Here is a 25,635-nt window from a genome sequence, read left to right on the forward strand (position 1 = left end):
CATTTTGGTCCAATGTGTGTATATACTACTAAGGGCACTAATGCAGAAGGCCAAATCTGCTGAGGTTCTGCACTGAACAATTTTCTTAGCTGAACCTAGGTGAGGAACAACATTCAGCTACCCTAACCTTGACCTCCAGCCATGGCAGCAAGGCAATCATGCAGTATTGCACTAAGTAAGGATGCTGTCTCTAAGCAATTCTCCAAATTACGCGTCTCAAGTATCTGAGCAAGGCTGAGTGGAATTTGCAGCAGTGTTCCTTCATCAACACTGTCTTTGTACTCCTGTGAGGCTTGAAGCAGTCATACGTGTGCAGGGGTGAGGTAAACCTATGAATGTTAGAATGGAGACACAAGAGATCACAGATGCTATAATCAAGCAACTAACAATCTGCTGGGGGAAACTAGTCCCAGTCCTGACGGTGGATTTCAAAACATTGATAATTCCTTCATCCCCTGTGTCTCCCCCACCCCCCAACAGATGCTGCTCAATTCATTCCTCTAGCAGATTGTTTGCTGTTATGAATGTTAGATATGTTCTGATTGATCAGAGATTATTGCTAGTTTAATAATGGGAGATAGGCAATAGAAACTGAGCAATTAGAGTTTGGCATTTGAAGGTGCATTCACTGACCTTCACCATGCCCTTGAGGTTATTGGATTCTCTTGTATCACTGCATCCAGGTTCTTGGGGCTTGACTTATACCACAGACTGCAATGAATATATGTCCTCATTCCCTTTTAGAGGTGGGTTTTTGCCCTCCTCCTCTTCACTTCCTTTTATAGCCCATGTTCTCTTCCTTGTTATGCCATTCCCCAATGTCTCCAAGGTCAGGATAAGTTCCTGAGGGACTTCCAGGACTTACTCCAGCCACAATGGTAACTTTTCTTCAAACCATGCAGAATGGTTTAAAGCAATGCCAACCACTACTGATACTGAACCCCTGTTGAGCAAACCATCTACCCAAACTGTGGTTGGAGTCATAGTAATAAGCACTCAGCAACAAGTTATTGGATCCCGGTGCCTGTTTTGACGATTACCAAATTTAGCCTCCATTACTTTTAACTTTCCTATATAACAAATATTTAACGAAATGTAATATGTTTCTGAGTTATAGCAGACCTACCTGTCCATGTGTATTAGTTATGATTTGACTCATAATTCCCTGTAAACCAGGCATGGCGTGTGCAATAACTGGTGCGGCAGCCAAAGAGCCAACAAGTGGAGCTTGAGTATTGAGCTATTGGATGAAGAAAAGAAATACAATTGTTCTGATATGAACAACACTGTTATATTTTAATATCATTAAAGATAAATTTCACACTGATTATACCCAAGTTCTTAACTAATTCTTTTCATTCTGATTGACTCTGCTGTATATTACAGTATTTAGAACTATGTGAGGATGAAGGAGAAAAAAAGTCCTTGATGACTGCGTTATGCATTTTTCCTGCTTTGGGCACAGGCTTCTTTTTTTTTACAGATGGCTAATGTTCCATAATCATCCAGGAAGCTGCTCCTCACAAGCCTTTAGACTCTTTCAATTAAGAAGCTATGATCATTCTGTCACCTTTCTCCAAATTCTACAATTCACCTTGAGCATTCCAAATGTTGGAATTGTACTTTCAAGAGTCCAAAGGAATACACTTCATAAAAGAGAAAGGCATCATATGTAGGTGCAGGAGCAGCAAACTGGATGGAATAGATTACCATTGAACACATGTCTCCTCATCAATGGGTATTGTTTTCTCTTCACCCGTTCTCTCCCTTACCAATCCTTCCATAGATGCTGGTGCCTTCCCTTTCTCCCACTCCAAGCCCTTATCCCATACTTCTCTCCGCGTGCTGGTATCTTCCTTTCTCATGCTCCTGACCCTCACCTACGACCAAATGCCAAGCTCTGATGCACCTTTCTCCTCCACCTTGAGGAGGCCACAATCTTCCTAAGCTTGGCCTTGAGAAGAGAGTACAAGGTAGGAACTCCAACAAAAAAAATAGCAAACAGACAACTACTGAAACTGTTGTTGGTGCCCTATTGCTGCAGACTTCTAGTATACTTCTAGAAGTTCTAGTCATGCTATCTTCCTTAGAATAAGAAACTGTTACAAATAATCAAGCTATCTTAGGAAGTTTTAAAATTATTTCTTTGAGATTTTTTTTCATTGTTCCACTGCTCCACTTATTCTTCTTAGCATTTGAAACACCACAATTTGGATTCATTTTCAAAATAGGATTTCAGCAAAATGGAGATTAAAACTTTCTGCAATGCATTGGAGTGACTCACTATTGTTTGATTAAATGTCAGGCCTTGAACTGTGTTGATGGAAGTGATCTGAGCTTGTGGTTCTGGTTGTTTCAGAGGTACAGTCGATGTAGGAAGGGGCTGTAGAGTGGCCTGAGGCTGGAGGGTCTGTTGAAGCTGTGTAGGCTGAAGTGTGGTATTCAACAATGAAGCAGCTACAAGAGAATTGGGGGAAAATCCATTAATTAGATATAGTTTTGTTTAAAACCCAGCGCTGTTCTAATTCAGGAAATGTAAGTTTCTCAATCTTGGATTTACTACAATCTCAGTCAATAATAAATGTCACCTACTGCCCCCTTATTAATATATTGAGATAGAAATTCATCTTTGATCATTTGCAGTAAATGTGCTCATATAGTAGCAGCTGCATTTGGATTCTGCTTCTTAAATTTGGTTCTGAATTGCATTAGCTCTGTACACAAGTGCATGGCTGAGGACAAATTTCTATAATGAACACGCACATTATATATAATTGGTACAGCTTCAAATGAAAGTACATCTAAAGCAATTTACCCATTCAGAATTACTCTGTGATCTAGATTTCTTTTATTTAACAAGTTACAGATCATATAAAAACTGTTATGGTTAAATGATGAGTTCATTATAAATATCACCAAAGATGTGAAAATGAACTGGATCTCTCAGGTGATAGGATGTCAGATGTTAAATTGCCTCCCATACACTCATTATTCTGTGCTAATCACATATTTTTCAGATACATTTTAAACACATGTCAGAAGGCTAAACATCCTGTGCTGTCAATTCTATCAGTAGAAGGATGTTCCTCTTTTATGCCATTGAAGTTGAGAATTAATATGGAATTATTTATCATGTTTGCACTAATGCAACTTTTACATACAACTTGTACTGCAGGAAATTATCACCTTTTACAGCAAAGTTCTGTGATGTGTAAATCGGGGGCTTCACTAATGAAACTTTCAAAAGTCAGTTACAACAGCTTAGTCCAAAAGTGTGGAATCATTCATTTCACCCGAGCTGTGCAGGTTTCAGATGGGAAGTAGAAGATTATACACCAAGCATAAAGGAGGAATTTTCACAAGAAAATCTATTCTTTCTATTCAGATGCCTGGACTCAACATACACAAGCTTGGTGAGATCTAGCATTTATCAGCAAACTTTAATAAAGACACAGGAGACTGTAGATGCTGGAATCTGGAGCAACAATGTGCTGGAGGAACTCAGCAGGTTGAGCAGCATCTATGGGAGGAAAGAAATTGCTGACATTTTGGGTTGAAATCCTGCATCAGGACCAAAAATTAATAAGTATTAATTTCACCTCAGGGTTACAGATTAACACATCAGAATTCATTAAAAAATCAACTAGATTTCTAATATCCCTTTATACCAGTGTCACACAGTTACAAAAAGGCTGCCCTGGAGAAATATTCTGAAATTTAAACCAGAAAGGTGTATTTATTCTAGTGTACTGTGAGTTCCACAGCATTGAAATATCCCATATGAGAATTACTAAGCAACAATGTGTAATTAAATTATCATCAGATAAACTATACAGTACCAACATGTTTTCCTCTTTTTGAATATATGTCCTATAAATTGGAATTCATGGCAATAAAGTTAAGAAAATGCAACTCAGAGCATATGTAGTATGCTCAAAAGTTGTAGCTAACCTCATAAAGCAACTTTAAAGTGCATAGAAATGTATGATGATAGTGAACTGAATTTACAGAGAATCAGTAGGTCAATTGCGGCAGTGGGAGAGCTATGGTCCCACTTGTTTGGAAGTCAGCACTTGTCCATCCAGAACTAATGAAGAATTGCAGATTTTTTCATTAGTTACTTTTAAAAAGAGTGATGATCAAGAATCAACTTTATTCGTGTGTTGGTCAGACTGGGACATGCAACAATTATAAAGAATAAAGAATTATATAAAAATAAAGTTAGAGGTTAAAGTACGGAGATGGAATAAAATGTGCATAAATACATAATTAACAGCATTATAAAAAGTAGTTTAAGGTGTTTAGTCCTGACGAAGGGTCTCGGCCTGAAACGTCGACTGTACCTCTTCCTAGAGATGCTGCCTGGCCTGCTGCGTTCACCAGCAACTTTGATGTGTGTTGCTTGAATTTCCAGCATCTGCAGAATTCCTCGTGTTTATGAATTTTCTGTCTCTTAGGATTCTCGAGATGGTGTTCCTCCCATCCCATTTCCTCTAAGTATGGTGAACTCGTAATCATCGCCCCTTTACAACACAAAAATAAGCCACCCCGCATCAGAATCGGGTTTACTATCACTGACTTGCCATGAAAGTTGTTGTTTTGCAGCAGCAGTAGAGTGCAGAAGATGCAAAATTACTGTAACTTACAAAATAAACAAATAGTGTAGAAATAACGAGGTAGTGTTCATGGGTTCATGTTCCGTTCAGAAATCTAATGGGGGGCGGGGAGAAGCTGATCCTGAAATGCTGAGTGTGTATCTTCAGGCTCCTCTCCCTCCTTCCTGATAAGAGTAACGTGAAGAGAGTCCTTCGTGTTGGATGTGCCGTGTATAGGACCTCCACCATTGGTTCCTCCATGGGGAACAACAGACGTTGGTAGCCATGAACACTTCAAAGGGTGATATACCCATGGCAGAGGAGGTATTGTGTGTAGATTGTGGGAACAGTCTGGCCCAGAGCAGATAGTTCTTCCACATGGAAGGGTTAGAGGCAGTGAAACATCACAGAAACTTCTCCACTTGATGAGTTTTTTTCTGAGTGTACATTGGTCTCTGGGTGATAACCAGAGGACAAACTCACTGAGATGCAGAGGAGGGAGCAGAAGGCTTGCCAGAAGCGGGAGATGAATTGTAGGCCCCGGTCCGACACAATGTCCTGAGGTAAACTGTGGAGGTGAACTGCATGTTGGAGAACTAGGTCTGCCACCTCAGTGACTGACAGAAGTCCAGGGAGAGCAATGAGGTGAGCCACCTTGGACAACTGTTCCGCCACTGTCATGATCACCATGGCCAAATCGGAAGGTGGGAAACCAGTGATGAAATCCATGGTGATGTGGGACCACGGGCGTCGAGGGTCCAGTAGGGACTGCAGGAGCCCAGGGGGCCGTTGGTTGGAGAAATTGGATGGGGTACATTGAGGGCAGGCAGCAACAAACTGATATACATCTAAGATCATGGTTGGCCACCCAAACCGCGTTATAGAAAATCTGGAGTCCATTGTGTGCCTGGATGGCTGGAGAGGGGTGAGGAGTGGGCCCACAGGAGTTCTTCAGAGCACCCAGCCACTGGTATGTACATGCGATTATCAGGTGTGTCAGTCGAATAGGCTTGTGCTGTAGGGCCTGGCGTATCTGGTTTTCAAGGTCCCAGATAATCAGGGTGAGGATCTGGGAATCTGGGCTGAGGGTCAATCTCTGTTTCAGCTGGATTGAACTGTAGTGACAGAGCTCTGCCTTCGTGTTCTTGGAGCCGGGTCAGTAGGAGATGGTGAAGTTGAATTGCTTGAAGAAGAGGACCCAGCAAGCCTGACTTGGGTTGAGTTGGTGGGTCTGTTCTATGGATATGAGATTCTGGTGGTCAGTCCAGATCAGGAATGTTTCAGCGTTCCCCATCAGCCACTATCTCTATTTACCAAGGCCCATTTAATGGTGAGTAGCTCCCTGTCTCCTACTCCGTAACAGAGCATTGTAGAGTTGAATTTGAGTGAAAAGGCACGAAGGTGTGTCTTCCCATCCAGTCCTTGCTGGGAGAGGATTCCTCTGGCACCCACATCAGATGCATCCACTTCTACCACAAAAGGTCCAGATGGGTTTGGATGGCAGAGAATGGGAGAAGTAGTGAAGTGTCTCTTGAACTCCTCAAAAGCATAGTCCGCTACAGCAGAACAGGTTATCCGTGAGGTTGGTGATTTAGTGAGGGAGGTGAGAGGAGCAGTGATTTGGCTGTAGCTCCTGATGAAACACGGTGGAAGTTGGAGAGGCTCAAGAAGCGCTGTAGCTGTTTGAGGGAGCGCAGTCAGGGGTCATTCCTTCTCTAGGTCCATGGTTATGCATTGGGGAGAAAGGACATAACTCAGGAAGGAAATGACTGGGGTGTGGACCTGGCATTTTCTAACTTGCATTATAGTTGCTTTTTTGAGGAGACGCTGAAGGACTGAATGAAGTGACAGAGGTGGACAGAAGGCTTGGAAAATGTCTGGACTATTGGAAAGTCTGAAAGGCATCACCAGGTATTCATAGTGGCATTGGATGTTATGAACACCGACTTCCACTCATCCCCCTGGTGGATGCGGATCAGGTTGTACACACTCCACAGATCCAGTTTGGGGAAGATCTGAGCCCTATGGAGTGTTTCGAATGTGTTATCCATCAAGGGTGAGGGCAATAGTTCCTAATGGTGATTTTGTTAAGTCCACCATAGTCAATGCAGAGATGAAGACACCTATCTTTCTTTTTTACAAAGAAGAATCCTGCACCCGCTGGGGACTGGGATAGCCAAACGAAACCGTGCTGTAGTGCTACAATGAGGCAGTCATTTATCAGGAGGGAAGAGAGAGAACAGACGACCCCAGGGCAGGGTGGTGCCCAGAGGAGGTTGATCACGCAATTGTGAGGCAGCAGGGTGCTTGCCTCCCTCTTACTGAAGGCAATGGCAAGGTCATGGTACTCCTGTGAAAGCTTGGTAAGGTTAAGGGTTTCCTCTGATTTTTGGGGTGAAGTCAATGAAGTTTATAGGTAGGTGGGTCCCCAACTCAGCAATGAACTGTGAAGTGAGGGCTTGAGAGGAGAGCCAGGGGTAACCCAGAATGAGAAGCGCGTTGGGCAAGTCAGGATGGAGTTGCCATGCTCATGCTCACCGGCCATGTGCACGCTCCGACCATCCCAGACTCCAGGGGACATCCGCCAACGGCTGTGATACAGACGGGGTGAGAGATAGGCTCACAGTAGGGAGTCCAAGCTGTGCACAGAGTCCAGTCCAGAAAGTTGCCTGCTGCACCAGAATCCAGCAGAGCCTCCTGTGTGCACAGAGCCGTCAGAGGATGGACAGAGAGAGCGTTGAGCTATCGTGCTGGAATAAGGGGGCCAGAGGGAGCTTACTAGATAAAAGGACCCTTGTCTCTACCTGATGGTGCTGTTTCCCGGACACAATAGGAATATGATGCATGGGTGATCAGCTTCTCCGCAGTAAGCACATAAGTTGTTTCTCCATCAATGCTCATACTCGGGGGGGGGGGGAGAGAATTAAGGGTGCTCTCCCTACCTGCGTGGGTTCTGGAGGCATTGATGATGAGGGTCCTGCAGCTGAAATGGTTGCAACAGAAATAGGATTCTGGCTGATGATCTGGAGGGTCATTCCATTTGTCAGTTCAGAGGGCCAGAGTGATGAGCCTTTCGAGGTCAGTGGGCATCTCCCAGGTAGACTGCTCGTCTTGCAAGTGCTTCTAGAGGCTGTGATGGTAATAGGCCAGCAGAACTTCCACATTCCAGCTGCACTATGCCGCAAGGATCCTGAATTCCACGGTGTAATCCAGCATTGAGCACAAGTCTTGAAGCAGGCAAATTATTTGATCTGCTACCTCCTTCCACTTCCCGGATGGTTAAAAGCCTCATTAAAATCTTCATATTATTTGCAAATGGGGTTTATTGTCACAGCTAGCAGTGGTCCAGATCAGAGCTTGCCTAGTCAAGAGAGAAATGACGAAGGCAATCTTGGCTCAGGCCGTAAAATACAGAGATGTCTGCAGTTCCAAGCAAGATGCACTGGGACAGGAAGTTGCAGGACTGGGTTGGGAATCCATTGAAGCATTCATGCACCTAAATCCAGGGCTCCAAGGCAGGAGGTTGACTGGTGCGTTGTTGCTGTATGGAGACAGAGAGTTTGTTGAGAGTAATGAGCAGATGGTCAATAGTTTCCTGCTGCTTCTGGATTGTGTGCTCATGTCGACAGACAACCTCCTTTAGACAAGAAAACTTTTCTGGGTCAAGTGTTGGTTCACTCATCCTATCCTGAGGCAGAGCAGCAGAGACAATTTAGCGGTGAGTAATCACTGTAATAATAAACTGCAGAAGCAACTGGATGAAGCTGGCTATTTCTTATGAGTGAACAAAGATTATGGCTGATGGCTGGGTTTAAGTAGGCTGCAGGTTGGAAATGAGTGGTAGGTGACTCCTGTTAGCTGGGTGGAGACTGAGAGGAGTCTGCATATGCAGGCCTGAACTTTATGGGACCAAAATCATTGACTGAGCATTGCAATGATATGCTCAACGATGGTCTGATGGATCCTGGCACCTCACTATAGCTGTGATCAATAACTACATATTTATATGTCAGTGATACAAAAGCCTTAAGATAGAGTGATCAGAATAGGAACAGAGGTGGTCTGCAAAGCAGTCACCCAATCAGCATTTGGTTTCTCCGATGTAGAGGAAGCCACATCATAATCACCAAATGAAGTATACTATATTGAAAGAGATGCAAGTGAATCATTGTTTCACTGGGTAGTGGGAAAGGAGGTGGTTAAAATGACAGATGTTACATCATTTGCAGTTGTGTAGGAAAGAGCTGTGAGTTGGCGTTAGTGGAGACAGAAAAATCAATCGGGGCTGCGGTAAAAACCATCCCTTCAGAATACTGAATTGGAAAGGAAGGGATATTGTGCAGTCACATTGAAGGCAGTAGAAATGACAAAGGATGATCCTGGTGGTGGGGTGGTAGGTGAGGCCAAGATAACTCTTGTCACTGGGTGGAAGGAGAGGGTGTGAGAACAGAAGCAGGGGGAATAGAATGGAATCGACATAGTTGAGAACCCTGACAAGTGTGGTGGACGGCAACTATGGTGAAAGAAGAACTGGTCTGAAGGATGTCATCATCAGAATTGGTATTACAAAGCTATTATCCCAGCTTCTCCACTTCCATCATTTCTATCTGATAGTGTGATATTGAGAAATGGTTCACCACACTAGCTGCAATGAAGCCTCCAGGATCAGACAGTATCCCAACTGCAGTACAGTAGACCCTCAGTCCAGAGTTATTCATACTTCCAGCCAACTTGTTCCTCTATAGTTACAACACTGGTATCGATGGTAGGTTGTTGAGATATGTCTTGTCAATTACAGAAGTAGTCACCAAGACCCCTGTGTCTGGGAAAAATGGTTTAACTGAAGTGTAAGGTCAGATAGTCTTTTCTTTCTCGCAGGACCAGATACTGTGGCGAAGTTTCTGGGGAGCAAATTATTGCTCATCCTTTTAAATAGTCCAGAGCAGAAAGTTTTCCTCTTGCTCAACAATCGATTTGAGCACAAAGCATTACCTGCATCATTGATTCCCCATTGGTCCATGTTAGTATCAAATTAAATTTACGAGAAGACAGACTTCAAAATCTGCCACCCACCCCTCCAAACTTGCTAATGTGAATTACAATGCATACCTCACACGTAAAAATGAAATGATTGGAACCTATTATGCATAAAAGGGCAAGATAGAGCTAAATTTCACAGCTATACAAATATATTGATGGGAGATTTTAAAACGCAAAAACTTGAATGAGGTTAAAAAAAGAGAACTGATATTTTACAATGGTCTTGAGGTTGAGAGATTTGAGAGTTTCGGGTTCCTAGGAGTGCACATCTCCATCAGCCTGTCTTGACCCAACCACATTATCACCACAGTCAAGAAAGCACACCAACACCTCTACTACCTCAGGAAGTTAAAGAAATTTGCCATGCCCCCTTTAACCCTCACTAATTTTCATAGATGTATCAGAGACAGTATCCATACCAAGTCACGATGCTCTGTCCATGACTGCAAGAAAGTACAGAGTTGTGGACACAGATCAGCACATCACAGAAACCAGCCTCCCCTCCATTGGTTCTGTCCACACTTCTTACTGCCACAGAAGAGCTACCAATATAATCAAAGCTCCTCTCCATCTCTTTCTCCCCCCCTCCCCCTCCGGCATTGGGCATAACGTCCAGTTCAATTGCAGAAGCTTCTATGGGGTCAACCAAGGGTGTTATTTTCTTTTTTAAATGTATTTTTTTACAATCTCAAGAGCCTGATGGACATTAAGAACTTAAAGTACTGCAGGTCTACCCCATCAGTGAGTTGCTCATTAGTGGAGAAACTGAAGGAACTGGACTTGGTGCAGACCCTGCTGCTGCCTGTGTCAGAGAGGTGTCGGAGGAGTCTAACAGCGAGTCAAAATATGGAATCGTAGGAAATAATTTAAAAGGTTATTAAGAAACTTTAGGAAATATATACTCTGCTATAAAGAATGAGAGCAAACCTGGCAATAATGAAATACCATAACTAACTGTCACTGTTTAAAACTGCAGCACAGTACTTTTAATGTCAGGTCTGTCACTGTATAACCATATACGTCTGTTAACGTGTAACACTGGTATCGTACAGGTGGGATGGGTCTGTTACTGTATAACCATAGAGGTCAACCTCCAAGAGGACCATAACCTTGCCATGGTTTGGAGGCTTGCATGCCTTAATGACCTAGAGAGCTATGTTGACTGAAGTCAGGGTTTTATAATTTGGTCCTTGGTAGGGTGAACCATGCCAAACAGGTCAAAGGGTAAAGGCCAGACTAAGAGTGGTCCACTAGTCCTCCAGGTTCGAGGATTTGGCTCAGGGCCAACAACCCTGACTGGCAAAACAAAATTGTTACAGAAACGGCAATGAAGAATCCTTCTACATCTGAGTGGCCAAGGACAGACAGAGCCAGTAGTGTAATGGGCAGCAAGTAGAGAGGTCAAAGGGTAAAATATGCAGTTAATGGCAAGACCTTCAACAGATTTGATGAACAGAGGAATGTTCGGGTCCAAGTCAATAGCTCACTGAACATGACCATGCAAGTAGATAGGGTGGTAAAGAAGGCATAGTTGCCTTCACTGGTTTGGGCATTGAGTCTAAGAGTAAGGAAGTCACTTTGCAGTTGTATAAAATATTGGTTGGGCTGCACTTGGAGTATTGTGTGCAATTCTGGTTGCCCACTACATGAAGGATGTGGAAGCTTTGGAAAGGGTACAAAAGAGATTTACTGGGATGCTGCCTGAATTAGAGGGTATATGCTACAGGGAGAGTCTGGACAAATTTAGATTATTTTCTCTGGAGCATCGGAGGCTGAGGGGTGACTTGACAGAAGTTTATAAAATCATGAGAGACAGAGATGGAGTGGACATAATTTTTCCCAGGGTAAGAATGTCAAGTACCAAAGAACATGAGGAATTGTGTGGGAAAATTTTTCTTTTTTTTCTACTGAGTGGTGGATGCCTGAAACAGGCTGCCAGGAGTGGTGGTGGAATTAGAAACAATAGTGGTGTTTAAGAGGCTATTAGATCATGAATATGGAGGAAATGGAGGGGTATGGATCATGTGCAGGCAGAACAGATTTAACTTAATTCTGCATTGCATTTGGCACAGACATCATGGGCCAAAGGGCCTGTTCCTGTGTTGTAGTACTTTAGATTCTAGAAAACTAGCGGAAAGGAGCAAATCAGTGTGATAAGTGTTGCAGCAGAAGGATGTACCACACTGAGGACATAGCAAAGCAGCAGTGAGTATGTAGCAGAACAGTACTGAGTGGAACAGTGTTGAGGCAGTGAGAAGTCAGTGAAGGGATAGTGAGAAGGAAGTGAGGAAAGAATGAGGAGGAAGTGTGCACCACACAATCATACTAAATCTTATACTTAAATACAAAAAAAATTTCAAACAATTTGAACCAACTAGGTTTTCAGGTCACTAAAAACTAAATTTAATAACTAGTTTATTTCACATATGCCATTACCTGGCTGTCAGCTATTGTTCTGAGACACAAGTGCCATGTAGTTGGGCTCTAGGTTTGAAGGGAAAGTCAAAGCAGAGACCAAGTCATTTTCATCTCTTGCTTTTAATCTAAGTATTTTTAAATTGGGCAAATCAAATTGTTGTACATTATGCAAATAGATTTACCTGAACTACTGAGCACAAACAAAAAACAGAAACAAGAAAAACAGTTATAGACGAGAGTGTCCGCACAAAATCATTCAGATTCTTCCCAACCAAAAGCCCTGGGTGAACCATGAGATCTACAATCAGCTGAGGGCCAGATCAGAGACATTCAAGTCTGGCAACCAAGAAAGTTACAAGAGGTCCAGGTATGAACTCCGGAAAGCCATCTCACAGGTGAAGTGGCAATTCCAGACCAAACTTGAATCAATGACAGATGCTCGACAGTTGTGGCAGGATTTGAATGCTATTGTTAGAACATTTTTTGGGGTTAGCACATATAGCAAATAACTTCAGCAACTGACTTCAGTCACCAGCCTTCAGATTCGAATATGAACTGTGGATTAAATCTAAAGTGCAGCTCTGAACAATGGGTCCCTAAGAACCGTGAACCACAGTTAATTGGAAGACCAGACAATGCTGATTAAAATTCATTATTTGGGTGACATTTGGGTGTCTGTAGTATGGGTGCAAAGAGAGAGGTGTGAGGGTGGTGTGTAGTTCAAAGGAAGCATTGTCAATATGGAATTGTCCTGAATTGTCTTTTGACCTTTAGCATATAAAATGTCATGTAGTGTTGGGTCAAGCAGGCCTTTTTCCTCTGAAGAGTCTCTATATGATCCCTGCCTTATCTCATTTTGTCCAATAAGGAAGCATATCTACCAGTACATCTCTCTGGTGACTTTGTTCACATGACAACTGCCTCTTCTAGAGTAAAATCAAGTGACATTGGTGACAACAGGGCTTCGCTTCCACATGAGCTCAATGTCTTCAATGCTTGCTTTTACCATCAAAACATAGAGGAACCAACACAAACTCCCACAGCTCCCAATGATCCCGTGATTTCAGTCTCTTGAGGCCAATGTGCGAGCATCCTTCAGGAGGGTGAACCCACGAAAGCATCCGCTCAGATAGTCTACCTGGGCGAGTATTAAAAACTTGTGCCGATCAACTGGCTGGAGTGTTCATTGATATCTTTGATCTCTCACTTCAGCAGTCTGAGGTAACTACCTGCTTCAAGCAGGCTTCAATTATACTGGTGCCTAAGAAGAATGTGGTAATCTGCCTCAATGATTACTACCCAATAGTACTTACATCCACAGTGATGAAGTGTTTTGAGAGTTTGGTGATAAAACATATCAACTCCTGCCTGAGAAGCAACTTGGATCTGCTCCAATTTGCCTACCATCACAACAGGTTAACAGCAGATGCCATTGCATTGGCTCTTCACTCAACCCTGGAACATTTGGACAGTGAAGGTGCATACATCAGGATGCTCTTCATTGACCAGAACTCGGCATTCAATACTATCATCCCCGCAAAAGTAACACTGCACAATAAATTTTTTTTGAAAGTGTTGCTTCCTCAGATTTTTTTTTGTTTATGATAGACTGCTTGAAGCTGAACACAAATATAATTTCAGACTACGTGTATCACATAGGAATTTGGAGAAACAAGAAATTAATTTTTATTGAATATAATGCATTTAATTGCATAACAGTGCTGACACTTTGCAATAGTTCAACTAAGCTAAAAATGTTTTGTTGATGATTTTCATTTGTACTCAGTGTCTGAGGCCTCTTGCTTAAGTGTCCAACAATAATCAGCCAGCATTGATGGATTCCAGTTGCCCTGATACTGATTCTCCATGACCGCAATGTCTTGGTGAAAACTTTCACCATGCTTATCACTGACAACACAAAGATTTGCAGGGAAGAAGTCTAAATGGGAATGTAGAAAATGAATCTTTAGTGACATGTTGCACTTCATGGTTTTGCATGCTTGAAGCATGTTATCAACTAGCTGCATGTAGTTTGGTGCTCAGTAGTTGCCAAGAAAATTTTCAACAACATCCTTGAATGCCTTCCATGCGACCTTCTCTGGTCACACGAGAAGTTCTTCAAATTGCCTGTCATTGAAGACCTATTTGATTTATGGACCAACAAAAATGTCTTCCTTAATCTTGGCATCAGTTATTTTGGGAAACACCTGTCTCAATTATTGAAATCCTTCACTGAAATTTATAGCCTTTCTAAAACCTGTCCTGCCGTACAGCATCTGCCCTGCCTAAGCGTGCCCTAACATGCCTGGTCAAGATTGAAAAACTTTTCAGCTTACATTGTGGGCAACAGTTTAATTCTTAAATTATGAATTGAAATAACAAATATCAGTGATTTAAAAAATGGTGCATGATAGGGAAATTTCATGGTGATTTTCATAATCAGCAGCCCAAAATCCATAAGATATACCCAAAAGTATTCAGGAAGCAAAATCTTTGTTGCTCAGTGTTACCAATAAGCTTCAAGACCTAGATTTCGACACCTCTTTGTGCAACTGGAATATCAATTTCCTCACTTGCAGACCCCAGTCAGTTCCGATTGGCAACAGCATCTCCTCCACAATTATCATCAGCACAGGTGCACCAAGAAGCTGTGTGTTAGCCCCCTGCTCTACTCGCCTTTTACTTACAACTGTGAGGCTATGTACAGCTCCAAAGCCATATTGAGATTTGCCTATGACACCATTGTTGTTGGCGGAATCAAATGTAGTGACAATTCAGCAGATAGGAGGGAGATTGAAAATCTGGCTGAGTGGTTCTATAACAACAACCTCTCACTCAATGTCAGCAAGACCAAGGAGCTACTTATTGACTTCAGGAGGAGGAAAGTGGAGCTCCATGAGCCAGACCTCATCTGGGGAATCAGAGGTGGAGAGGGTCAACAACTTTAAACTCCCCTGTGTTATCATTTCAGAGGATTTATCCTGGGCCCAGCATGTAAGTGCAATTACAAAGAAAGCATAGCGGCACCTTTACTTCCTTAGGAGTTTGCAAAGATTTGTCATGACATTTAAACTTTTGACTAACTTCTATAGATGTGCGCTGAAGAGTATATTGACTGCACCGCAGCCTGGTACAGAAGCACCAATGCCCTTGAATGGAAAATTCTACAAAAAGTAATGGATATGGCCCAGCCCATCACTGGTAAAGCTCTCCTCACCATTGAGAACATCTACACAGAGTATTGTTGCAGGAAAGCAGCATCTGTCATCAAGGGCCCCCCACCCCTAGTCAGGTCATGGTTGCTTCTCACTGCTGCCATCAGGAAGAAGGTACAGGAGCCTTAGGACTCACACCACCAAATTCAGGAACAGTTATTACCCCTCAACTATCAGGCTCTTGAACCAAAGGGAATAATTTCACTCAACTTCACTTGCCCCATCACTGAAATGTTCCCACAACCTATGGACTCACTTTCAAGGACTCTTCATTTCATGTTCTCAATATTTATTTACTATTATTATTCTTTCATTTTTTTGTATTTGCACAGTTTGTTGCCTTTTGCACACTGGTTGTCCACCCTGTTGGCATGGTCTCTCATTGATTCTACTTTGGTTATTGGATTTATTGAGTATGCCCACAAGAAAATGAATCTCAGGGTTGTATATGGTGACATATATGTACTTTGATAATCAATTTACTTTTAACTTCGAAATTGTGTTCCCACATTCATTACAGTTACTATAGAGAGCAGTCAGCACATCTGTTTAATGACTGGAGGTCTGATCTTTGAAACAGGGGCACAATGTCCAAAAAATTACATTGTGAAATTGATACTACATATACTGAAGAAGCCTTAAGGTTATGACAGCATGATTAAATTCCAGAAATATGATGTTGTTTTTCTACCACTGGAAGTTAAATTTGGTTATCTAAAATATAAAATCATTTGGAAAAAAAGTTAGCATTAATAGCAGTGGCCATGAAATTACAGGCTTATTGTAAAACTCCATCTGGTTCACCTAGGCCTTTCAAAATAGGATATCGATTGTCTTTGCCTTATCTGAACTGAATGTGACAGAAATGTGGTTAATTGTTCTAAATTGCCCTTGCAAGGCTACTGAGTTCAAGGACAATTTATGATAGGTATTAAGTGCTGATCCTGCCTACAACTCTCAAATTTTGCGAATGAGTTAAAAAGGATCATGGTGCCAAAGCCAGAAATGAATGAAGATATAAATTTAAAAATTAGCAGCAAGAGGCAATGGTGTAGCAAATTCATCAAACCATGAATAAGGAGTTACTATGTTCATTAAATTATGTGCCTTGTTTGGTACAACACAGTTGAGAAGCACAAATATTTAATAACACCATAATCGTTCCACTTACACTTATTCTTTCCACAGATGACTGATGTTCTAATATCTAACATTAATCTCATTCTTCCTACATTTCTCCTTTTAGCTGTAGAACCTAGTCTCTTTATATCTGAAGTGTTTGCCCGAGCTTATTCTCGACTTGCTCAAGTATAACATGGCTAAACAACAGCCATTCCATAGTTTTTTTAAAATTTGAAACACAGGAAATCACAAGGATGTCTGTACTCTAAATGTGATACGAGAAATTGTCTTTATACTTATAACCTTGCTTTCCATCACAGCTCAATACAATATAACTGTCTGGGTCAATAATCATTGTGAAATCTCTTACTTTGGCTCTCAAAAGGAGGCGGGGGGGAAGGGAAGAGGATGGGGGGAGGAGGGGGAGTGGAGAAAGGGGAGGGAAAGAATGAGGGGGAAGGAAGAAGGGGGAGAAGGAGAAGGATAAGGGGAGGGGGAGAAGGGGAGGGGAGAGGGGAAAGGATGGGGGAGAGGGAGAGAGGGAGGGGAGAGAGAGGGAGAGAGAGGGGAGGGAGAGGGGAGGGAGAGGGGAGAGGGAGAGGGGAGAGGGAGAGGGGAGAGGGAGAGGGGAGAGGGGAGAGAGGGGGAGGGGAGAGAGGGGGAGGGGGGAGAGGGAGAGAGGGAGAGAGGGAGAGGGAGAGAGGGAGAGAGGGAGAGGGAGAGAGGGAGAGGGGGAGAGGGGGAGAGGGGGAGAGAGGGAGAGGGGGAGGGGGGGAGGGGAGGGGGAGAGGCAGGGGAGGGGAGGGGGAGAGGCAGAGGGAGAGGAGAGAGAGCAAGAGAGGGGGAGAGGGAGAGGGGAGAGGAGAGAGGAGAGAGAGCAAGAGAGGGAGAGAGAGAAAAAGGAAAGAATAGGGTGAGAGAAATAGAGTAAAATAGAGAAGAACATAAATGTGTGGGAGAACTTACTGGAGATGGAAAAATTGGATAGTGCTGGAAGCAAATGATGCCATTAGATCCTGAGCAGGGATAACATAAAATTTTGGCTTGCACCTTATTATGGTGGTATTAGCCTACAAGTGCCAATTCTGCCATTTGTCATCACAGCAGTTATTCACCGGGTATTCAGATATTGCCTTGAGTAACAAGGCCAAATGGAGGACTACCTATAGAGGTCCATAATAATGCAACTGCAAGAAATCCCTAATAAAGGTCAATATTCTCAATGCTGGAATAGAACTTTTACAAATCCCTTCTTCCAACAATTGCCTATTCAAATGAGATTCCCACAGGATGGATATAGATTGACACTGACAAGCATGCACAATGAGACGTTGGACCACTGGCTGAAAACCTGCACGAATGTCAAAGAGAACCCAGGCTCCTACCATACAGCATATGATGGCTAACTTCCTAGCTTCCACTGTAACACACTGTGGCTACCCAAGGTATGAGTGCTACAGTGGAACCTCAGGTCAGGATCCAGCAAACACAAACTGCTCACGAATTCGAGAGATTTTGCAGGTGCTGGAAATCCAGAGTATCCAGTCCTGATGAAGTGCCTCAGCCCAAAATGGTGACTGCTTATTCCTCTCCATAGATGCTGCCTATTGAGATCCCCCAGCATTTTGTGTGTGACAAACTGCTCACGGTTGTGCAACACACTGGAATTTTCAGCTCAACGTGGCTTCTCTGGAGATGCTCTAGGCTTTGCAAATGTGCCAAGAAAATGCATACTAGGGAAGCTCCTTTTTCTGAGGCACAAGACAACTCAGCTGCATAGCTCATGTGAAGGGGACCTCTCTTCATACTCCGTGAGTGCAGGTTGATTTGAATGATCTAAGATGTACATTTTTACGCATAATGGAACAGACACTTGATACATACAATAATGTATAACATACAAGACTTTTAAAAAAAGAGCTTAAACAACATATTTTGTAGAATTCAGTGTAAATTAATGAGATGTGACCTACCCTGTGAGGTGGGCAGAGGAAGCCTGAGAATGCCTCCTCCACCAGTGGCAGAAGTGAGCCCTGGGAGAGGAGCAAGAGGTGCCGTGGGAATAGTAAACACAAGACCCTGTTGTGCATTTACTGGATTTGTCATGTTGAGCGGAATGAGAAGAGATTGGTTTAATGGGACACTTCCTGTTGAAGCCATTACCACTGTCGGCAGGTTTTCTGAAGTCAGAATCTGCAGGAAAATTCATTGCAAAGATTAGTGGATTTCAAACCACTGCACCTCTGATTGTTTTTAAACTTAAATATTGTTATGCTACTGAAAGGAGAGGGGAAACCTGCGCTGTTCCCTTGATTTATCTTAAAAACTGCTTCTGTCTTATTCAACCACATTCAGTGTTCTAGCCAAACCTATTAACAAGTAAGGTATCTAGCTGTGCACTCTGAGTTGGGCAGTGAAGCCATGTGTCCCATTACAATTAGCTCCTTTGTTCACTTCTGCTGCTTCTGGAAAAAAGAAATCAACTGTTACAAACTTGGATAGATTATTGAGATTGGCAGTCTGAGGGCACAGCATGCTAACTTCCTCCAAATTTCTCTCCTTCTAATTTACAAAATCTTGCTTCTGCACAAAAGCTCATCAAGCAAAAATAAATGGGAGGTATCGTCTCTTCTACCACCAATACCACTCCCCACTATCCTCAATGATATGAAACTTTGTTCTTTCCTTCTCTTTGTACTTGCCGGGTCAGCAATCACCCTTAACCACAGCACAGACTCTTTCAACTCTACTCACCTTGTTCTAAGCTGGGTAAAAGGAAATACACTCAAGAGGCCACTTTATTAAGCACACCCGTACAGCTGCTCTTTAAACCAACTTCCTAATCAGCCAGAGATGTGGCAGCAACTCAATGCAGAAAAGCTTGCAGACATGGTCAAGAGGTTCAGTTGTTGTTCAGACCAAATATTAGAATGGGGAAGAGATATGATCTAAGTGACTTTGATTGTTGGTGCCAGTGGTTTAAGTATCACAGAAACTGCTGCTCTCCTGGGAATTTAATGCACAACAGTCTCTAGAGTTTACAGAGAATGGTGCGAAAAACAAAAGAAAATCCAGTGAGTGGCTGTTCTGTGGCCAAAAACACCTTGTTAATGAGAGAGGTGTGAGGAGAATGGCCAGACTGATTCAAGCTGGCAGGAAGGTGACAGTAATTCAAACAACCACATGTTACAACAGTGGTGTGCAAGCAGCAAAAAGACCACAAATGTGCACTCAGTGGCCAATCTATTAGGTGCAGAATAAAAAACGCAAACACGAAGAATCTGCAGATGCTGGAAATTCAAGCAACACACACAAAAAATGCTGGCGAACGCTGATGAAGGGTCCCGGCCTGAAACGTCAGCTGTACCTCTTCCTATAGATGCTGCCTGGCCTGCTGCGTTCACCAGCAATTTTTGTGTGAGGTGCAGAATAAAGTGACCACTGACTGTATATCGCCTGGTGATACTCGCACTTATTTTTCTTCTGTTTCTTTGATACAGTACCAGACCTTTGCACAATGCTTCCCTTTTACAACTCTGGTGAGATGGGGAGCTTACCAGGCAATTATAAATGCAAAGCCGTATTTTGACATTCTATGGTTCACTGTAATACAACGCTTCACTTCACATTTTGCATAGAAAAGTTAATTTACAAAATTTTAAATGAGGGACAAAGGATTTCAAAAAGGCATATGATAAAGTGCTCCTTGATTTCACTGCTGAATGTTGAGATCTAATGTAATTTAAAATAGAACCTTCTTGCTATGGATTATCCCTATCAAGGGAAATTATTTCTCTGAATATATTTTATTGAAGCACTTTATCACTTTAAACACCTTTATTATATCTGCCCTTCAATCTCTTAAATGCAAGCAATTAAAAGCAAGCCACTGCTTGAATACATTTTGTGGAACAATTTTCTTTATTATTTCTAACCCATTTCAAATGTTGTTTCCTATCTATCAGAGGGACTTGCACCATTGCGATTCTATTGGAACGCCAAAGAAATATGATTTCCTCATTCAGGAAACCTTGAACACAAGGTTTAATGCAAGCAGCACAGCAGCTCCATATATGAATGCTTAGGAATATAAGAAACAGAAGCAAGGCCATTCCATTCGTTCCCACATACCTGCCCCAACTTTCAATAAGATCATGCTCAATCTTTTACCTCAACCTGGCTGGCACCAGGGCAGGAATGGATTCTCAATATTCCTGGATTTCAGTGCTTTAAAAGGGATAGAGAGGGGGGAAAAGGGGAGGAGGGGGGCATTACTGGTCAGGAATACTATTACAGCTACAGAAAGGGTGGGTAATGTAGCAGGATCCTCTTTTGAGTCAGTATGGGTGGAAATCAGGAACAGGAAGGGAGCAGTTACTCTACTAGGGGTATTCTATAGGCCCCCTAGTAGCAGCAAAGATACAGAGGAGCAGATTGGGAGGCAGATTTTGGAAAGGTGCAAAAATAACAGGATTGTTATCATGGGTGACTTTAACTTCCCTAATATTGATTGGCACCTGATTAGTTCCAAGGGTTTAGATGGGGCAGAGTTTGTTAAGTGTGTCCAGAACAGATTCCTGTCACAGTACGTGGACAGGCCGACTAGGGGGAATGCCATGCTAGATCTAGTATTAGGTAACGATCTGGGTCAGATCACAGATCTCTCAGTGGGTGAGCATCTGGGGGACAGTGACCACCGCTCCCTGGCCTTTAGCATTATCATGGAAAAGGATAGAATCAGAGAGGACAGGAAAATTTCTAATTGGGGAAGGGCAAATTATGAGGCTATAAGGCTAGAATTTGCAGGTGTGAATTGGGATGATGTTTTTGCAGGGAAATGTACTATGGACATGTGGTCGATGTTTAGAGATCTCTTGCAGGATAATAGGGATAAATTTGTCCTGGTGACGAAGATAAAGAATGGTAGGGTGAAGGAACCATGGGTGACAAGTGAGGTGGAAAATCTAGTCAGGTGGAAGAAGGCAGCATACATGAGGTTTAGGAAGCAAGGATCAGATGGGTCTATTGAGGAATATAGGGAAGCAAGAAAGGAGCTTAAGAAGGGGCTGAGAAGAGCAAGAAGGGGACATGAGAAGGCCTTGGCGAGTAGGGTAAAGGAAAACCCCAAGGCATTCTACAATTATGTGAAGAACAAAAGGATGACAGGAGTGAAGGTAGGACCAATTAGAGATAAAGGTGGGAAGATGTGCCTGGAGGCTGTGGAAGTGAGCGAGGTCCTCAATGAATACTTCTCTTCGGTATTCACCAATGAGAGGGAACTTGATGATGGTGAGGACAATATGAGTGAGGTTGATGTTCTGGAGCATGTTGATATTAAGGGAGAGGAGGTGTTGGAGTTGTTAAAATACATTAGGACGGATAAGTCCCCGGGGCCTGACGGAATATTCCCCAGGCTGCTCCACGAGGTGAGGGAAAAGATTGCTGAGCCTCTGGCTAGGATCTTTATGTCCTCGTTGTCCACGGGAATGGTACCGGAGGACTGGAGGGAGGCGAATGTTGTCCCCTTGTTCAAAAAGGGTAGTAGGGATAGTCCGTGTAATTATAGACCAGTGAGCCTTACATCCGTGGTGGGAAAGCTGTTGGAAAAGATTCTTAGAGATAGGATCTATGGGCATTTGGAGAATCATGGTCTGATCAGGGACAGTCAGCATGGCTTTGTGAAGGGCAGATCGTGTCTAACAAGCCTGATAGAGTTCTTTGAGGAGGTGACCAGGCATATAGATGAGGGTAGTGCAGTGGATGTGATGTATATGGATTTTAGTAAGGCATTTGACAAGGCTCCACACGGTAGGCTTATTCAGAAAGTCAGAAGGCATATGATCTAGGGAAGTTTGGCCAGGTGGATTCAGAATTGGCTTGCCTGCAGAAGGCAGAGGGTGGTGGTGGAGGGAGTACATTCAGATTGGAGGATTGTGACTAGTGGTGTCCCACAAGGATCTGTTCTGGGACCTCTACTTTTCGTGATTTTTATTAACAACCTGGATGTGGGGGTAGAAGGGTGGGTTGGCAAGTTTGCAGACGACACAAAGGTTGGTGGTGTTGTAGATAGTGTAGAGGATTATCGAAGATTGCAGAGAGACATTGATAGGATGCAGAAGTGGGCTGAGAAGTGGCAGATGGAGTTCAACCCAGAGAAGTGTGAGGTGGTACACTTTGGAAGGACAAACTCCAAGGTAGAGTACAAAGTAAATGGCAGGATACTTGGTAGTGTGGAGGAGTACAGGGATCTGGGGGTACATGTCCACAGATCCCTGAAAGTTGCCTCACAGGTAGATAGGGTAGTTAAGAAAGCTTATGGGGTATTAGCTTTCATAAGTCGAGGGACAGAGTTTAAGAGTCGCAATATAATGATGCAGCTCTATAAAACTCTGGTTACGCCACACTTGGAGTACTGTGTCCAGTTCTGATCGCCTCACTATAGGAAGGATGTGGAAGCATTGGAAAGGGTACAGAGGAGACTTATCAGGATGCTGCCTGGTTTAGAGAGTATGCATTATGATCAGAGATTAAGGGAGCTAGGGCTTTACTCTTTGGAGAGAAGGAGAATGAGAGGAGACATGATAGAGGTGTACAAGATAATAAGAGGAATAGATAGAGTGGATAGCCAGCGCCTCTTCCCCAGGGCACCACTGCTCAATACAAGAGGACACGGCTTTAAAGTAAGGGGTGGGAAGTTTAAGGGGGATATTAGAGGAAGGTTTTTTACTCAGAGAGTGGTTGGTGCGTGGAATGCACTGCCTGAGTCAGTGGTGGAGGCAGATACACTCGTGAAGTTTAAGAGACTACTAGACAGGTATATGGAGGAATTTAAGGTGGGGGGTTATATGGGAGGCAGGGTTTGAGGGTCGGCACAACATTGTGGGCCGAAGGGCCTGTACTGTGCTGTACTATTCTATGTTCTATGTTTAACAGCACTGTTCAACTCCATTTTCATATTCTTTTGATTCCCTTAATACCTAAAAGTCTGTCAGTCTCTCTGATTAATACTCAGTGATTGAGTCTCCACAGGCCTCTTGAGGAGAGAATTTCACAGTTTCAACACCCTCTGGGTGAAGAAATCTCTCCTGGTCATCTCTGTTCGGAATGGCTAGCTCCCTATTCTGAGACCGCAATCTCTGGTTTATGATTCCTAAAACGGGGAAACAAAGTCCCAATGTATATCCTGTCAAGCCCTGTAAGGATTTTGATTATATCTCATTCTCTAGAGAGTATACATTCAGTCTACTTATCCTAGCATTAGAACAGATCCCTCCATTCCAAGAACCAATCTGATGAGCCTTTCTTCCATTTCCTCTATTCCATTCCCTCTATGTTTTCTTAGGTAGGAGAAAAGACCAGATCTATATGCTCCTTTATAATTTCAGTAAGACATCTTTGGTTTTGTACTCAAATCCTCTTGCTGTGAAGGTCAACATGCTGTTTGTCTTTCTAATCACCTACTGTACCGACACATTTAATGTTATCCACATTAAAGCTCCTACATAAATGCAAGCTGTTAATATTGTTCCGTATTTTTCCATCAAGCCCTTGTTCCTTTCCATGCTTTCCACCAAATTCAAGTTCTCTATTTTTTTTCCCTCCAATGGATTACACTTTTTCAAATAAACAAGTTTTTCACAAAGCTATTATGTTTGCACTTTAGCATTGTACAATGCAAAAACTTTTTGATTAAATATATTACCTAGTTTATATAACTTTTTCACGTAGATGTCAATTCTTTCCTGGTGAGGAAATGTGCTATTCAGTTCCCTTTATACAATCACATGATGTAGTTGTGCTACACTGAGTTCAGCATATCACTTAATGTTACTTGGTTCTGTTCACAGCGTCACATATTAGTCTAGCATTTATGGCATCCTGAGACCACCTACGATTTTTAATTGTAATAGATGCGTTCATGCATAAATTTCAAACATATCCCATAAATATCTAAAGAGATCAAGTGGCAGTCATGTGCCATGAAGCATGAAATCTCTATCGACACAAACAGCACATTTTTACCAAATGAGTTACCTGAGATACTGCTGATACTGAGATGGGCACAGTCGGTTGTGCTTGAAGATGTAGTCGATGTGCTCGTATTTCATTCACTGGCATTATTTCAGTTTGTCCTGAAATATAAAACAGCAATAACCAACAATATCTAGGGTTTTAGAAAGTATTTCTCATCAGTGCAACACAGTGGCAGCATAAACTTTAGATTTCCCTTTCCAAATTTATTCAGTTACTTTTAATATCCTCTTTCCTTTCTAACCTTAACTGTCTCTCCATGCACAAAGGTACTGTACCTAATAAAGATTTAGAAATAACAGACTTAATGACTGAACAGAAGGAAATCATAGATCAGTCAGTATTTCATGAGTTACACAGAAAACCTTTGAAGAGCAACAGTTCGGGAAAGTATAACTTTTTCCCACATTAGTATCAAGAGTTCAGAAAGGGCAAACAATGTTGCTGATTCTTAAAAGGTTTTACTTACATTATCAGAGAGAACAAGTAGCAATGGCTTTGTTTCCAGCTGCTGCTCTGTTTTCAGTGAAGGATTTACCCTCAGCTCCTTGTTATTTCTTATCAATCTGTTGCCCTTGGTTTTATCCAACAACACAGCATTATATTCCACACGTATGCTGTCAGAATAAAGCTGGCTTACTGCAATTGGGCATGGCATTGGTGAGACCACACCTTAAGTGCAGTGTGCAATTTTGGTCCCCTTATCTGACAAAGGATGTTCTTGCCAAAGAGGGACTGTATCAAATGGTCACTGGATATTCCTTGTTTGGCAAGTCTGATGTATGAAGACAGATTGAAACAACTGGACTTATGTTCACAACAGTTAGATGAATGGTTCAGGACCTCACTGAAGTGTATAAAGTCCTGACAGCACTGGACTTTAAATGCAGGAAGGATGCCCCTGATGGTGAGAAGGTTTAGAACCAGAGTACAGTCTAAGGTAACAAATAAACCATTTAGGATTGAGATGAAGAGAAATTCTCCACCCAAAGAGTGGAGAAACTGTGGTACATTAAAGCTACTATAGAAATACAAGTTGTTTATTTTATGACAAGCAAGAATTGTTTAATTAAACATTTCAGCAGTTCTCTGCCCATGACAGTGAAGCCACAATGTTTACACATACAGTAGCTGAAGACAATGACAAGGTCTTGATTATTGCTTCAGCCAACAATTTTTAATGCCCCTACTTTCAAAGCTCCTTCCTTTACTTC

General features: G+C 42.5%; 1 protein-coding gene across 2 annotated transcripts in view; it reads right to left on the minus strand.

The window, feature by feature from the left end:
* The window catches only part of pou6f1 (POU class 6 homeobox 1), a 96,585-nt gene that overhangs the window by 30,762 nt on the left and 40,188 nt on the right, over positions 1-25,635 (minus strand). For both annotated transcript variants that reach the window (XM_063037412.1, XM_063037413.1), the window contains exons 4-7: positions 24,425-24,522; positions 18,364-18,583; positions 2,285-2,457; positions 1,127-1,240 (exon numbers count right to left, since the gene is read on the minus strand). In XM_063037412.1, coding sequence (XP_062893482.1) covers positions 1,127-1,240; positions 2,285-2,457; positions 18,364-18,583; positions 24,425-24,522 — 605 coding nt within the window. The remainder of the gene's footprint in view (positions 1-1,126; positions 1,241-2,284; positions 2,458-18,363; positions 18,584-24,424; positions 24,523-25,635) is intronic.

Source organism: Mobula hypostoma, chromosome X1, assembly GCF_963921235.1.
Source record: "Mobula hypostoma chromosome X1, sMobHyp1.1, whole genome shotgun sequence".
Lineage (NCBI taxonomy): Eukaryota > Metazoa > Chordata > Chondrichthyes > Myliobatiformes > Myliobatidae > Mobula > Mobula hypostoma.